Source organism: Lemur catta, chromosome 1 (assembly GCF_020740605.2).
Source record: "Lemur catta isolate mLemCat1 chromosome 1, mLemCat1.pri, whole genome shotgun sequence".
Classification (NCBI taxonomy): Eukaryota; Metazoa; Chordata; class Mammalia; order Primates; family Lemuridae; genus Lemur; species Lemur catta.
In genome coordinates, this window is record NC_059128.1 from 122879516 (window position 1) to 122895488 (window position 15973).

At 34.0% G+C, this 15973-nt stretch overlaps 1 protein-coding gene across 10 annotated transcripts in view; it reads left to right on the forward strand.

Annotated features, from left to right (window-relative positions):
• Window positions 1-15973, forward strand: part of ZNF438 (zinc finger protein 438) — a 168788-nt gene that overhangs the window by 134036 nt on the left and 18779 nt on the right. For all 10 annotated transcript variants that reach the window (XM_045554355.1, XM_045554320.1, XM_045554345.1 and 7 more), the window contains one exon: window positions 9381-9448. In XM_045554355.1, the coding sequence (XP_045410311.1) occupies window positions 9412-9448 (37 nt within the window). In that variant the 5' untranslated portion in view covers window positions 9381-9411. The remainder of the gene's footprint in view (window positions 1-9380; window positions 9449-15973) is intronic.

Consider the following 15973-nt stretch of genomic DNA (forward strand, 5'->3'; position numbering starts at 1 on the left):
CTCTCTCTCACCATATACAAAAATCAAATCAAGATGGATTAAAGACTTAAATGTAAGACCTGAAACCGTAAAAATTCTAAAAGGAAACTTAGGAAAAACTCTTCTGAACATTGCCCTAGGCAAAGATTTTATGACTAAGACCCCAGAAGCAAATACAGCAACAATAAAAATAAATAAATGGGACTTAATTAAACTAAAAAGTTTCTGCACAGCAAAGGAAATAATCAACAAAGTAATCATATGACCTACAGAATGGGAGAAAATATTCACAAACTATACATCTGACGAAGGGCTAACATCCAGAATCTACAAAGAACTCAGACAAATCAGCAAAAAATAAAAATAAAAATAACCCCATCAAAAAGTAGGCAAAAGACATGAACAGAATTTTTTCAAAAGAAGATAGACAAATGGCCAACAAACGTATGAAAATATGCTCAACATCACTAATCATCAGGGAAATGCAAATTAAAACCACATTGAGAACCACCTTACCCCAGTCAGAACAGCCGGCCTTCATTAAAAAGTCCAAAAACAGTAGATGTTGGCACAGCTAAGGTGAAAAGAGAATGCTTATATACAGTTAATGGGAATGTAAACTAGTAGTGCCTCTATAGAAAACAGTATGGAGATTCCTCAAAGGTAGACCTACCCTTTGATCCAGCAATCCTTCTACTGGGTGTTTACCCAAAGGAAAAGTCCTTCTATCAGAAAGACACCTGTACTTGTTTATTTATAGCAGCACAATTCACAGTTGCAAAGATATGGAATCAACCCAAGTACTCATCAACTGATGAGTGGGTAAAGAAAATGTGGTGTATAAAAATACACCATGGAATACTACTGAGCCATAAAAAAGAAAATAATGTCTTTTGCAACAGTTGGATGGATGTAGACACCATTATCCTAAGTGATGTATCTCAGGAACGGAAAAACAAATACCACATTTTCACTTATAAGTGGGAGCTAAACAGTGGGTATAAATGGTCGCACAGAGTGGTATAATGGACATTGGAGACTCAGAAGGGGACAAGTGGGAGAGAGTTGAAGAATGAAAAATTACCTCTCGGGTACAATGTACATTATTCAGGTGATGGGTACACTAAAAGCCCTGACTCCACAACAATGCAATTCATCCATGTAACAACACATTTGTACTCCCTAAATATATTGAAATTTAAAAAATCAATTAATTTATGTTTAGGAATCTTTGCAAGGCAGCATAGCAAAGACAAGGCAATGTCTGCCTTAGGTTTCCTAAACAAGGAATAAATACAAAATTTCCACTTCCAGCACCATCAGGCTATCACTTTCTCAAGTAACCACTTCACCTCATTTTCATTTTTAATCAAGTTTAAATATGGCCTGTTAACTAAAATGAAAAGTAATCACATAAGAGTGGTTTATAAAACACATTGTATTAAGTCTTCCATAATTGATGGCATTTGCTGTTTGTGTTCTTTAACTCTTGTTTCTTTCTGATAGATGTTTCTGCTTAATTTACTTTTCTGCAATTCATGGAAGAAAAGTCAGGTTATAATATTCAGAAATTCTTATATACTATGAAGGACACAATGGCTGCAGTGCTATACCATGGTGCCTTGAGTAAAAAATGCACATTGACTTTCCTTATGTGAAGTTTGTAAAATAATGCTAGATCTTATGTCACCATTTAATGCATCTTTTCCTCTAGCATATTTATATGATACACTGTTATCCAGTCTAGTCAGAAGATGCAATATTGTAACTATTCAAATGTTTTTTAATGTTAGGTGTATTTATTGCACAATTTATTCATTTTTCATAATTACAATAAATACAGCAGTACTGTGTGGCAGCAAAAAACAATACCACTTTGTTTGAGTGAGTTTTCTACTTTAAAATACCAAGATTGGGGAGTATGGTTAAAATTATTATTATGGCACTCCTTTTCTAACATAGTATTCCAAAATAAAAACTTGTGTTATTTTTTTTTTCTGATTGCAAAGGCAGTATTTATTCGTTAGGGAAGCTTTGTAATATATCCATAAACTTTGTAATATATCCATAAGCATAAAGAAGAAAGTAAGTAGCAATTTAATGTCCCACACAGAGATAGTCATTTTTAATATTTGATAGTTTTTCTTATGAATTTATGAAAAAAAAACCATACTCCTCTTTAACCAACCCTATGAAATATACAAACATAAGCATTTTTCATATTTTTAAATATGTTTAAACTTTTTAAAATATAAATTTTATAATTTTCAATACATTTTAAACTTTTTAAAAAACATTTTTAAATTATAAATTTACATAATTATAAATTATATAAATACAATTTTATAATTTATAAAAATGATAAAATACACCCTAATTTACTTAGGAGTTGTACATTTGTTGTGTATTTTGATAGCACCCTGAAAATGTTTTTAAAAGTAATAAGGATGGTGATAGTGACAATAGTGATGTACAGCTTTACACATTACCATGATGATTTTCTGAGATAAATTCCTAGAAGTGGGAGGAAGGTCTGGACACAAAAGAGCGCAGAATTTTAAGGCTTGGGATGCACGTTGCCAAAGTACTTCCCAAAGACTTGGTACCAGTTATACTACACAAAGTAAATGAGCACGCCCCTTTTCTCAGACCTTCCCGAAGTTTGTATTATTTTATCTATTTTGTTGCCAATTCATAGGCAAACAACAGTAGTAGTATTTTAGAAATTTGCAATTCTTAGCTTTTAGTAAGTCTTAATGTTCTTTCTAATGATTACTAGTTTAATGTCTTGTTTCAGTCTTTACTAATTTTTATACTGGAGTGTTTTCTCATCTTTATTATAATAATTTCAACCATGTCTAGTTTATCTTTCCAGAGTGCATAGTAGCACCTCAAACACCATTTGTTATTAATAAATGAATAAATGGATGTCTATATGTCTATTTTAAGTTTTTAATTTTTTTCCAGTATTTGCCTTTTAATTTTTAACAGCTACATTGTAATGTAATTGGCATATAATAAATTATATATCTTTAAAGTACAATATGATGAATTTTTATATATGTATACATCCTTGAAACCTTTACCACAGTCAAGATAATTAATATATCCTTCACCCCAGTTGATGGATATAAGTTCCTCATGTCCACTTGTAGGCTCTTTTCCCAACCCTCCGGTTTCCCCTTTCCCCAAGCAACCATTGATCTGCTTTCTGTCACGATAGTTTGCTTTTTCTAAAATCTGATATAAGTAGAATCATACAATACATATTCTTTTTTGTCTGTCTTCTTTCATACAGCTTAATGTTTTTGCAGATTCTCTTCTGTTGTAATGTGCATCAGTGGTTTGTTCCTTGTTTATATGTTCCACCTGTTGATGAACGGTTGGCTTGTTTCTAGTTTGGAGCTACTACAAATAAAGCTGCCGAGAACATTCTTTGTACAAGTCTTCATATGAACATAAGCTTCCTTTTCTCTTGGGTCAGTAGGTCATAATTAGCTGGATCCCTTGGTAGGTATATTGTCAACTTTTGAAGAAAATACCAAACTATTTCTCAAAATTACTACCATTTTACACTGTCACCAGCAGTGTATAAGACTTCCATGTCTTCTATTATCCTTGCCAACACTTGGTGTAGTCAATTTTTTTTATTTTTTAGCCATTCTAATAGGTGTGTGGTGTTACCTAATTGTAGTTTTAATTTGTGTTCTTAATAACTAATGATGTTGAGCATCTTTTTGTGTCCTTATTTCCAAGCCATATGTCTTTCTTGGTGAAGTATACATTCACATCTTTTGCCCATTTTGTAAATTGAGGAGTTTATTTTCTTATTGAATTTTGAGAGTTTTTAATTTTGGATACATTTTTTATCACAGTTATCAATTACAGGTATTTTTCACCCATTGTATGACTTGTCTTTTCATTCTCTTAATGACGTCTTTTGAAGAGACTTGATGAAGTCCAGCATATTAGTTTGTTATTCTATGGATTGTGCTTCAGATGCCACGTCTGAGATTTCTTTGCCTGAGTTAAGATCACAGTGTTTTCCTTTATAAGTTTTATAGTTTTAGATTTTACATTTCAGATTATGTATATGGTGTGAGATATGTCTCACAGTTCTTTTTTATTGTTGTCCTTGCATGTGGATATCCAATGGTCCTGTCACTATTTGTTGAAGTAACCATCTGTATTCCACTGATTTCCCTTTGGCTTTTCATGAAAAATCAGTTGGCCATATATGGATTTATTTCTGGATTATCTATTCTGTTGCATTAATCTATTTGTCTGTCTTTCTTGGAAACTAAAGTAGTATTAGTCCTTCCACTTCTTTCTTCTTTTTAAAAACAATTTTGGTTATTATAAGTTCTTTCCATTTTCATGTGAATTTTAGAATAAGTTGGCTATTTTCTATAAAAAGTCTACTGGGATTTTGATTAGTATTTTTTGATATTCCAATCTGTAGACCTAGTTGGGAGAGAAATGCCATCTTAACAATATTGGGTCTTCTGACCTTTGAACATGGTATATTTCTCTATTTATTTAGGTCTTTTTAAATTTCTTTCATGAGTGATTTTTGTTTTCAGTGTGTAGGTCTTTCACATCTTTTGCCAGGTTTATCCTTAATTATTTAATTTTTTTGTTGTTACAAATGGTATTTTAAATTTTGATTTCTGATTTATTATCTGAGATTCTGATTGTTGCCAGTATATAGAAATATAATTTATTTTTGTATATTGATCTTGTATTCTACAATTGCTAACTTGCTTCTAACTTGCTAAACTCAATTATTAGTTTGAGGAGCTTTTCTGTAGATTCCATTGAGTTTTCCACATAGACAATCATGTCATCTGCAAATAAAGACAATTTTGTGTCTTGCTTCCCAATCTGGATACATTTTATGTATTTGCTTTATTTCACTGACTAGAACTTCCAATACAATTTTGAATGGAAGTAGTGAGAGAGGATATCCTTCTTAGGTTTGTGAACTTGGAGAGAAAGCATTCAGCTTTAGCATGACATTAGCTTCAGGTTTTTCAAAGATGTCCTTTACCAGGGTGAGGGAGTTCCCTTCTAGTTTTAGTTTTCTAAAAGTTTTTATCAGGAATAGATGTTAGAATTTTTTAAATATATTTTCTGTAGCTATTAAAATAGGCATGCCGTTTTCTTTTTTAGTTAGTTTTGTAGTTTAATGGTGAATTATATTAATTTTGAGTGTTAAACCTAGTGTGTATGTATTATACTATTATTGGATTTGATGTTGTAGAATTTTGTTTATAACTTTTGCGTCTATGTTTATGAGGCATATTGGGCTATAGATTTCTTTTCTTATAATACCTTTCTCTGGTTTTGATATCTAGATAATGCTGACTTCTTAGATAGTAAGGATTCCCTCCTTTTCAATTTTCTGGAATCGGTGGTATATTTACCTTAAATATTCACTAGAAGTCACCAGGGAAGCCAGCTGGGCCTAGAGTTTTCTTTGAGGAACATAAAATTCTAGATTGCAGGGTGGTTGTTGTTGGTGATGTTGTTGTTTTTCAGTACTTTAAAGATGTTGATTACAATCTCCTCACTTGCATTGTTTCCAGGAAGAAATCTGCTGTCTATACAACGTGTCTTCTCTGACAGCCTTTAAAATTTTCTTTTTATCACTAGTTTCAAAAAATTTGATAATGACATATGTTGGTATGGTTTTCATGTTTCTTGTGCATCAGTTTTTTGAGATGTTTGGATTTGAATGTTTATAGCTTTATCAAATTTGGAAAATCTTCTGCCATTATATATTAAAATAATTTTTCTGTCCTTCCATCTCTCTCCTTTCCAGTTACTGATATATTAAGCTTCTTGGTTGTCCTTTAGTTCACTGATGCTCTGTTTTTGTTTTTGGTTGTGGTTTTGTTTTTAAACTCCCTTATCCCTGAGTTTCATTCTGGATAGTCTCTTTTGCTATGCCCTCAATTCAGGTTTCCTAATATTTTCTTCTGATATGTCTAATATGCCATTAATCCCATCTAGTATATCTTTCATCTTCTATATTGTAGTTTTCATCTCTAGTTCTAAAATTTCTATTTTATATGGGTCTTTTTTATATCTATTCTGCCTGTACTTAATTTTTTGAATATATGAAATATACATATACACTTAATGTCCTTGTCTGCTAATTCTAACATCTGTGGCAGTCCTGGGCCAGTTTTTATTATCTTCTACATTATGGACTATATTCTTCTGCAGCTTTGCATGCTTGATAATTTTTTATTAGATGTCAGTTATTAAGAATTTTATACACTTTGTATGGAATCAGAGAAGACCCCGTATAGCAAAAGCAATTTTAAGCAATAAAAACAAAATGGGAGGTATTGATTTGCCAGACTTCAAACTATACTACAAAGCTGTGGTTCTTAAAACTGCCTGGTATTGGCACAAGGGCAGGGACACAGACCAGTGGAACGGAACAGAAAACCCAAATATAAAACCATCCTCATATAGCCATCTAATCTTTGACAAAATAGACAAAAACATGCCCTGGGTACAAGAATCCCTGTTCAATAAATGGTGCTGGGAAAACTGGATAGCCACAGGTAGAAGACTGAAACAGGACCCACAGATTTCACCTCTCACAAAAATCAAATCACAGTGGATAACAGATTTAAACCTTAAATGGGAAACGATTAGAATTCTAGAAGAAAATGTAGGAAAGACTTTTACAGACATTGGTCTAGGCAAAGAATTTATGAAGAAAACCCCTAAGGCAATCACAGCAACAACAAAAATAAACGAATGGGACCTGATCAAATTAAAAAGTTTCTGCACAGCCACAGAAACAGTCACGAAAATAAACAGACAGCCTACAGAATGGGAAAAAATTTTCGCATGCTACACATCAGATAAAAGACTGATAACAAGAATCTATTTAGAACTCAGGAAAATCAGCAAGAAAAAATCAAACAATCCTATCAAAAAGTGAGCAAATGACATGAATAGAAATTTTTCAAAAGAAGATATAAGAATGGCTAAAAAAGGTATGAAAAAATGCTCAACATCCCTAATCATCAGGGAAATGCAAATCAAAACCACAATGAGATGCCACTTAACTCCGGTGAGAATGGCCTTTATCAAAAAAAATCCCAAAACAACACATGTTGGCATGGATGCGGACAGACAGGAACACTCATACACTGCTGGTGGGAATGCAAACTAGTGCAACCCCTGTGGAAAGCAATATGGAGATACCTTAAACAGATTCAAGTAGACCTACCATTCGATCCAGCAATCCCATTATTGGGCATATACCCAGAAGAACAAAAGTCATTCTATAACAAAGACACCTGTACCCGAATGTTTATAGCAGCACAATTCACAATCGCAAAGATGTGGAAACAACCCAAGTGCCCATCAATCCACGAATGGATTAGTAAACTGTGGTATATGTATACCATGGAGTACTACTCAGCTATAAGAAATAACGATGATACGACATCTCTTTGGTTCTCCTGGAGAGAGTTGGAACCCATTATATTAAGTGAAGTATCCAAAGAATGGAAAAACAAGCATCACATGTACTCACCAGAAAACTGGTTTCCCTGATCATCACCTAAATGCACATTGGGGAAGGATACCAATTGGGTATCAGACTGAGAAGGGGGGGTGGGGGGAGGGGATGAGTGTATGCCTACATGATTAGTGCGTTGCGCACCGTCTGGGGAATGGTCATGCTTGAAGATGCTGACTCGGGGAGGTGGAGCGGGGAGGGGATGGAGGTATGACTACATGGTGAATGCCAGGTGCACTGTCTGGAGAATGGACACGCCTGAGGCTCTGACTCAGGGGGATGGGTGGGACACGGACAATGTATGTAACCTGAGCTTTTGTACCCCCATGAAGAGCTGAAATAAAAAATAAAAAGTAAATAAAAAGAATAAAAAAATAATAAAAAAAGAATTTTACTTTGTTGGGTGATATATATTTTTATATTTCTGTAAATACTTGTGAGCTGTGTTTGATACATAGTTAAAACACTTGGAAACAGTTTGATCCTTTTATGTCTTGCTTTAAGATGGTTATGTGAAACTAGAGAAATGCACAGTCTAGGGCTAATTATTGCCCACTGATAAGGCAAGGCCCTTCTGTGTACTCTACCCAATGCCCTGTGAATTAGGAGTATTGTTTCAGTCTAGCTAGGAAGAACAGGCAACATTCCTGTCTCTCTGTGAGTGTTGATCACCTTGGACCTTTCTTTTCCTTGGCCTTAAGGAGTTTCCCCACTTGCATGCGCCTGATCATTACAAAGGAAAATTCTAGATGGGGACCCTTTCTGTTGTGCTCTTTCTGTGTAGCTTTCTTTCTCCAGTACTCTGGGGATCTCCACCAGAGTGTTTTCTCTCATTGGGCTCATCTCAATTGTTTCTTGTCTCTCAGGGATCAGTTTTTCATGACCTGATGTCCAATGTTTTGAAAACATTGTTTCATATATTTTGTCTATGTTTTGGTTGTTTCAGGCAGAAGGGTGAATCTGGTCTCATTGTTACTCCGTCTTGGCTAGAAGTAGAAGTCATGCTTTTAAATTTTGCTCATTTTTTTAATTGTTTAAAACATTTAAAATTTTAAATGGAAAAATATCAGTCTTTACCTTAATGATTTCTGTGTTTGGTATCGTGCTTAGAAATATTTCTATGTTTGAAAGCTTATTAAAATATTTACCTGTAGTTTTCAAAGATTTTAATTGTCTTATTTTTATATTCAAATATTTTATTAATATGGAGCCCCACATAGAGACAATTTGGAAAATGGCTAAAATTGGGAAAAAACACTTATAATTCTATCACTGAACACAATGCAGATATACATATTGACATTGACATATTTTCTGCCATGTGTTTTTCTATGCCTTTATTTTTTATATAGCTATAAAGCTAATGTATGCCATTTCATATGTTCATTGCATCATCAGCATTTTTATGGTGCTACATAATCTTCACAATCGCATTTTAATGACTGGATTATATTTCATCAAATGAATATGTTGCAGTTACATTACTTTTATATTATTAAGCATTTTAGTTATTTTTTCTTTAACAGAATATATGAAACAATTATCAGGTAGAACATTTTCTTAGGATATTAACTTTGCACATGACTCCATAAGAGCAAGATGCAAGTGAGGCCTTCTGACTCAACATGACATTGCATCTCTCTCTAAGCCCACTCTAGTACATTCAGTAAAATCCTACCTGTCAAAAAATGGAAAATGAAACATCAGTTCTTAGTAGCTCAGTCCATTTCTTACTACTCACGTAGTTATAAATAGAAAGACTTTTAAAAATAACTTATTTATATTTTTTGGTGTGCATCAACAAGACATCTCAATTATTTTCTAATTGTTATTTGTGCTTGTTTATTTTTAGGAAAGTTACTATTCAAGTAAAGTACATCATAATGCAGAATTCTTTATCAGTACCACCAAAAGATCAAGGTAAGATAAGCTATCTGAGGAGAATGTAATGTGTATCATATATACAATTTTAATTGATACATTCCATGTCACTGCCCTCTAATCAGAAGGTGACTTATTTCCTAGAATTAAAAGAAAAATTATATATGAAATTTCATTTCCTTTGGTAAATTACTTGATTGTACATGGATTCCTAAGTTATAAGGACGTCTCCTTTACTAGGCTAATAGCTCCTTGAGGGCAGAGCCATCTCATTCCACCCAAAGCTCACAGAGGCCAGCCTATTAGCTGGCAATTAGCTAGTACTAATATATGTCAATGGAATTACAAAGTATTGACTCTACTGAAGCAAAATGCACAGGTATTTTAGTAAGTACAAGAATATATACATTTATATTTATACATGCATATGTACACATCTATGTAGAAAGAGGGGATACATACAGTATTTGCTTATACATTTCTTTGACCTGTTTCTTCCCATAACCATTTAAAAAGAAATGGAAAAATCATTTCCCCTCTGTACAATTTATAAAAAATAAAATCATGAGTTCTTTAACAGGAACTTCTGAAGCTTCCAGAATAACAGTTTACAGGTAGAGGTAGAATTCCTTATTAATAAAGAATAATTAACTTGTCCTCACTATAAAAGATACACTCTAACCCTTAGGAGAAATACAAGTCTCTCCCTGCCCCTACCTAGTCTCTTCCACATGGAAGAGAAGTTTTGACATGTGTGTGAGAAAAATTGTATCTTTAATGATACAAAATTGGGCTGCCTTAGTGGAGGATGTAGCTTTTAGTGAAAGAAGGGAATTTGCTAAAAAGATCCCTTAAATAGAGCAAACACTCTTTGATATCTCTATAGTGAGAAAGATAGTATCATAACTCTTAAGAGCATGGAATCTGCGTTTGAAACTGAATTCTGCCACTTAATTGTATAACCTTAGGTACATCACTTGACTCAGCTTCCTCATCTGTAAATCTAGAAAATGAAGATAGTAAGTCCCACCCTATAGGATATGTGGAGTCTAAAGGAGATAATATATGTAAATCATTGATCATACTGTCAATTGCAGAGTAGGCACTTATAAGATGATAGTAACTATTGCTCTTAATGGTTGTTGTTAATATCTGGGTTCTCTCCATCTTTGAAGGCTGGCCAGTGAGATAGGCATGAGGCTGCCTCTTGCTCAGGATGCCTAATAGCCTTAGAAGGCCAAGCATGATCCCAGGGGGACCCATAGGAGGTAAGCAGGGAACAGACTTCTTGGCTTGGGCAAGGGCAGAGTAAGAGTCCTTGAGACTCATGCAGAATCCAGTCCAGAACACTAGGGCAAGAAAGGAGATGGGAATAGAGGGAGGTGGGCAAACCCCAACTAGAAATACAGAGCCTGGCTCCCCTACGAATGCTCTCTGGTATATATCCTTTGGAAGGTTAGTACAGTAGTAGGTAGCTGATCTAGGGTTTGGAAATTCAGTGTCCTATCTGGTGTCACCTTCATTTATCTGACCAAGAAAGGAGAGGCATAATTGCTTGGAAGAAAGAATAATGGACTGAGTATCAGGAAAGCTAGACTCCTTTTCCAGACCTGCCTCCAACCAGCTGTGGAACTTGAGACAAGTTATTTTGCCCCTAAGCTTCAGTTTCTCTATTCAAAAATGCAGAATCATTAGATATTTCTTTCAAGCTCTAAGAGGTTATGAGTCTGTGAGTAAGCAATGGTGCTTGGCTCTGTCTGAGAGAGGGAAATAAAGCTTCTCATCAGGATTTGTTCTGTTTTGTTTTTATGTCTACCGCTCTCGGCTGTTGTGTAAGCTTAGTACCTCCATTGACTTGGCCAGAAAAGAAGACCTGTTGAGCCTATGTAGAGTTCTGGCAAACTTCCTCATCAGTCTTTCCTTAAGACCAAAGATGCTTAAGCCCCAAACCTGGAATTTAACAGAGAAAGAGGTATAATAGCTAAAAGCTCAATTGGTCAAGTGCCTCCAGTGTGATAGCCACTCTACTACAACTTTACATCATTTATTTTATTTGATCCTCACAATAAATTGGATGCAATCTTTATTTTAAAGATTCAGGAAGATTAGGTCCTTTTGCAAAGATCACCAACCAGTAAGTGACTGACTCAAGATTTGAACCCAGATCCATCAAATTCAAAGCTCACTATTGTCCGTAGTATCACACTGTAAATTTATAAAGAATATTCTAATAATTTTTGTCATCCCTCTTTGTCTTCTCTGATCAAACATATTATGCTTAATTACATATATGAATGTTTAAAGCCATTTTAAACCAAGTAGGCAGAAATTATAACTTATATTATGTGAAATTACATCATTAAGGAAAAGTAATATACACAGTGTGCATGAGGCCTAAAAATTGCCCAGTTATTCATTAATTTTCTCATTAATTTATTCAAATCCTTTCTATGTATCCTGTATATACTAATATTTTTTAGCAAACAAAAATATCATTTATTAATTATGATTCTGTTTATATTTGTCATCAAATATCATTTATGTGACATAAGTTTGCTGGGCACATGTCATTTATTAATTAAATGCTGATTGATTTATTTAACAAACCATTGATGACTATAAATTATGGTACTTTTGAATTTCTGATTTATAAACACACACACATATTATATACATTTTCCTATGAAATTCAGGTAAGACATCACCAACAGAGTTATGGGGCTTAAGGAAAACCTGCTGCACCAGCATACTGCCCCTAACACAACTTCATATGGTGGAAGCAGTTTCAGTGATCACCAAGGTAATTCATATCAGGAGCTATGTCAGATGCTATGAGGAGCCCAAAGGTGAATCAGAGCCTAAGCTTGTAGGAAACACAAAATCCTACTGGAACACCATACATGTATATAATTAACTAGAATAAAGCATGGCAAATGCTATACTAGAAGTGAGTATGATATACTTTGAAAACCAGAATGAAAGAACAGTTGGGTAAGACAGATTTTGAGGCTGGTCAGGAAACACAACGGAACAAATGGCATTTGCTCAGAATTTGAGCATATGTGTAGAAGTGAACCAGGTGGAATTAGGGGCCAAGGGATGTGGGTTTAAACTACGAAGAACTGACAGCATCACAAACAGAAAACTAATGAGAAAGTCTAGTTTCTTCTATTTAAATGTTTTCTAATTTTGGGTAGAGATATTTAACATTGTAATATCACTCTAAAATGATAATTTATGCTGTATTTTAGGTTGTTATAATTTAGTGTCATCATTATTCCTTTCTGTGTGAGAATATCAGTTATCTCCAGAAGTTCATGAGGCTTATTTTGTTATAATTTTCTATCTCATTCATTCCAGATTTGGGGATAGGATTTACTGTTTTCCCATAACTTTCTTTTTTCCTTTTATATTTTTATGATGAAATAAATTGTGTTTTTCAAAGAAGAAAAAGGCATGAAAACAACATAAGGCCAACTATAGTTGTAACTTCCACTTTAGATTTGTTGAAGGAAAGACAAAACCACAACAATGATTAAAAAATCAGTGAATTTATTTACTTGCCAGATAAGAAAACTGACACAGGTGAGCACCATTGCCAAATGGTTCTCTGACAGAGATAATTCATGTTTTCTGTGTGCTAAGAAGACGATGTTCACCGTGGTTATGCCAATTGATGACTAAAGTTTCTATCTTGGATAGGGCAGGATGAATTTTAAGTCCCTACACAGTTCATTAAAACAAATCACACTGTTGGTTGGTCAGGAAGGAGTCTTTAGTTAAGTCAAGTGAGGGTCTGTTTTACTGCAGTCACTCGTAATTCTTTTGCCAGCTCTATGGTTCGGTTTTGCCATTTCTTAGGCAAGTCTGCTGCAGGTAGAAAGAAAGATCTCGTTACATAAGTCTTCTACCACTTTTCTCAACTTTGTCCTACATTTGCATTGTTTAAACGTGGTTTTCAAATTGTGAGTGCCATGTCTATGTAATGAAAGTAATGAGAAGTGGTGGTAAGGAGGGAGGAAATGCTTTGAAGCAAAGACACACGAATGGCCCCTCCAGAACCACTGCAGTTAGCTGCCTGTGAGCTGTACACCTACTAGTAATTTTCGAAATCTGTGCATTATTTGACTGCAGAACCACAGCAATGACTATCATGTGAATGATGTGAATTGGATCTAAAAAAACAAACCCTGTATTTTCTGATTCAGTAAAATACTTTAAAAATAAATAGTGTGGTACTGTCTAAAAATACATTCTTATGTCATATAAACATATAAGTATATACTTCTTACAGACACAAACATTTTGGTATTAGTGAATATAGTATTTTAGAACTCAGGTAAGGAACATTTGGGAGTAGCTAGTTAATATGCTTATCTTTTTAAAAGTTTAGAAGAAAGATCTTACTTACTTTGGATTCTTAGTGTCAGTTATATCTTTCATAAAGTTCTTGATGAAGGTTCTATCTTTAGCAGGGTTTAAAGCACCCTGGCATATAGTGGGCTCTCAAATATATATTAGACTATGTCAAAAATGTTTTAAACTCTCAAACATTTTTTATAAATCATATATGATGCTGTGAAAACATTTTAATCTTTTTTTGTTTTTTCATGTAACATCAACCTGGATGAAATTCTAAGGTTAATGAAAGCAAATGTTTAACAAATATTTATTGCCTTTTAAGAAGCGATGAACAAGGAGCAAAGCCGGGGGAAAGTAAAACAAAACTAAGCTCTATTCTCTTTCAGCTGTTTTAGTTAATAACACTGGGCTGCCTATCCAAGCAGCAGTTTATTTTTATGGGGATTTAACCTAAAAGTGGTTTATTATCTTGTTATCTAACCACAGTTTCACTCTTTCAAACATGATATGAAACCTATTAAGCTCCCTTCCTATTTTTTCTTTTCTCCGTCCCCAGTGATCTACCTCTCCTCTCCATCTGATGAAAGCTGGACAGCTGAGTCATTTTTATGTCCTTTTTAGGCTCTGTGATCTTGGCTAAATCAGTAAACCCCAGTCCCTTCATCTTTGCAGTAGGGATAATATTTCTTGCCCTGTAACAGTCCGATGAGATAAGGTACCATGAATCCTTGTTATTTGCAGCAGTTGTGTTCTATAAAGTCACTGGGAACACTGAATTAGTGAATGCTGAGCCATCGCTCCTAGGAGACATGCAAGGTTAGGTTCCTGTGGGCCTCTGGTCACTACATTTTTGTCAACGATTAATACATAACCTTGTTTTATAGGTGTTTCTGTTTAAAGATAACTTATTAAATATATATTATTAACTCTTTAACATTGAACTCAGAGACACAGCACTATATCCCTGAACAAAACTTACCTAACAAATCTTTTCTCCATAAAGCAAGTCACAGTCTTTTTGTACTTAGAACACGGGCAAACACTTCAGCACTATGCTTGGGGGCCATGCCAAACAGTGAAATCACCTAGAAAAAGCTCAAAAATGCAAAAAACAAGGCATAAAATAGACCATGAAAAGGGTACATATTTAAATTATGAGAGCTGAAACAAGAGAACAGAGCATCACCTTGTTCAACCTCAGCTGGGAACGTGCATGTCAGGTGGGTCAAATCCTCCCCACTCTGCACATGTCCGTGAATGACCATAAAAGCACTGAGTATTGATTTTGGGGTTACAAATTTAAGTTTAAGCAAGTAGGCAAATTTGCAAATGTAGAACCTGAAAACAATGAGAATCTACTGTATATGAATGCAAAAACTCTTTTAAAGCACAGTAGAAGTCTCAGTATAATTTGCAGAATGGAAGTTAGTTTGGATGACATTTAACTCAAATATAATGACTTTGTGCATAATTGATATTACAAATTTCAAGTTAATAAAGTAATATTACATTATTCAAAAGTGACCATAAGTTCCTAGCTCAGTAAAGCTACAAAGAAAACTACTATTGCAACTTCTTTGACTCTTCAGGCCTCATACTTAAAACACAGTAGCAAAGAGAACCACTGTAATATGATGCTTTGCCTTTAGTGGTTAACATTGCTTTGTGACCTCATTATTGGGGGGAAAATCACTCCTTATGTATTACCAAAATATTATGTTTCCAAATATGTGAAATTCATATGGAAACATTTTGATCTTAACAAATAGTGTAAATGCCATTCTTGGACTTTTGTTACCGTTTTATGCTGCAGACTAAGTACAGATTGACATTTTCAAGCTGGTTTTGGTTAACTCCTTAATGTTGGAAATTGGAACTTTCCGATGTAATAACTTCTGCAAAATACCATTGTGTGTTATTAGTATGTTATGCTGTTGACAGAAGAACAAATGTAAAACACACTCATACCTATAAAAAAAATCCTTGTAGGATGAAATGGAAATGACCTGAGTGGCCTAAAACTTATTAAGTCAACCTTATATGGAAGTTGTTTTCTTATTTTGGGATAAAATATTAGAGTTCAAAGTATTCTTATTAGTAAATTCAGATTATGAGTATTTTTGTTGTTTGAAATGGCCATATTTCTACTGCTTAAAAAGCAGTCTGGTAATCACATAATTTACTTGGGTATGCGTCAATGTC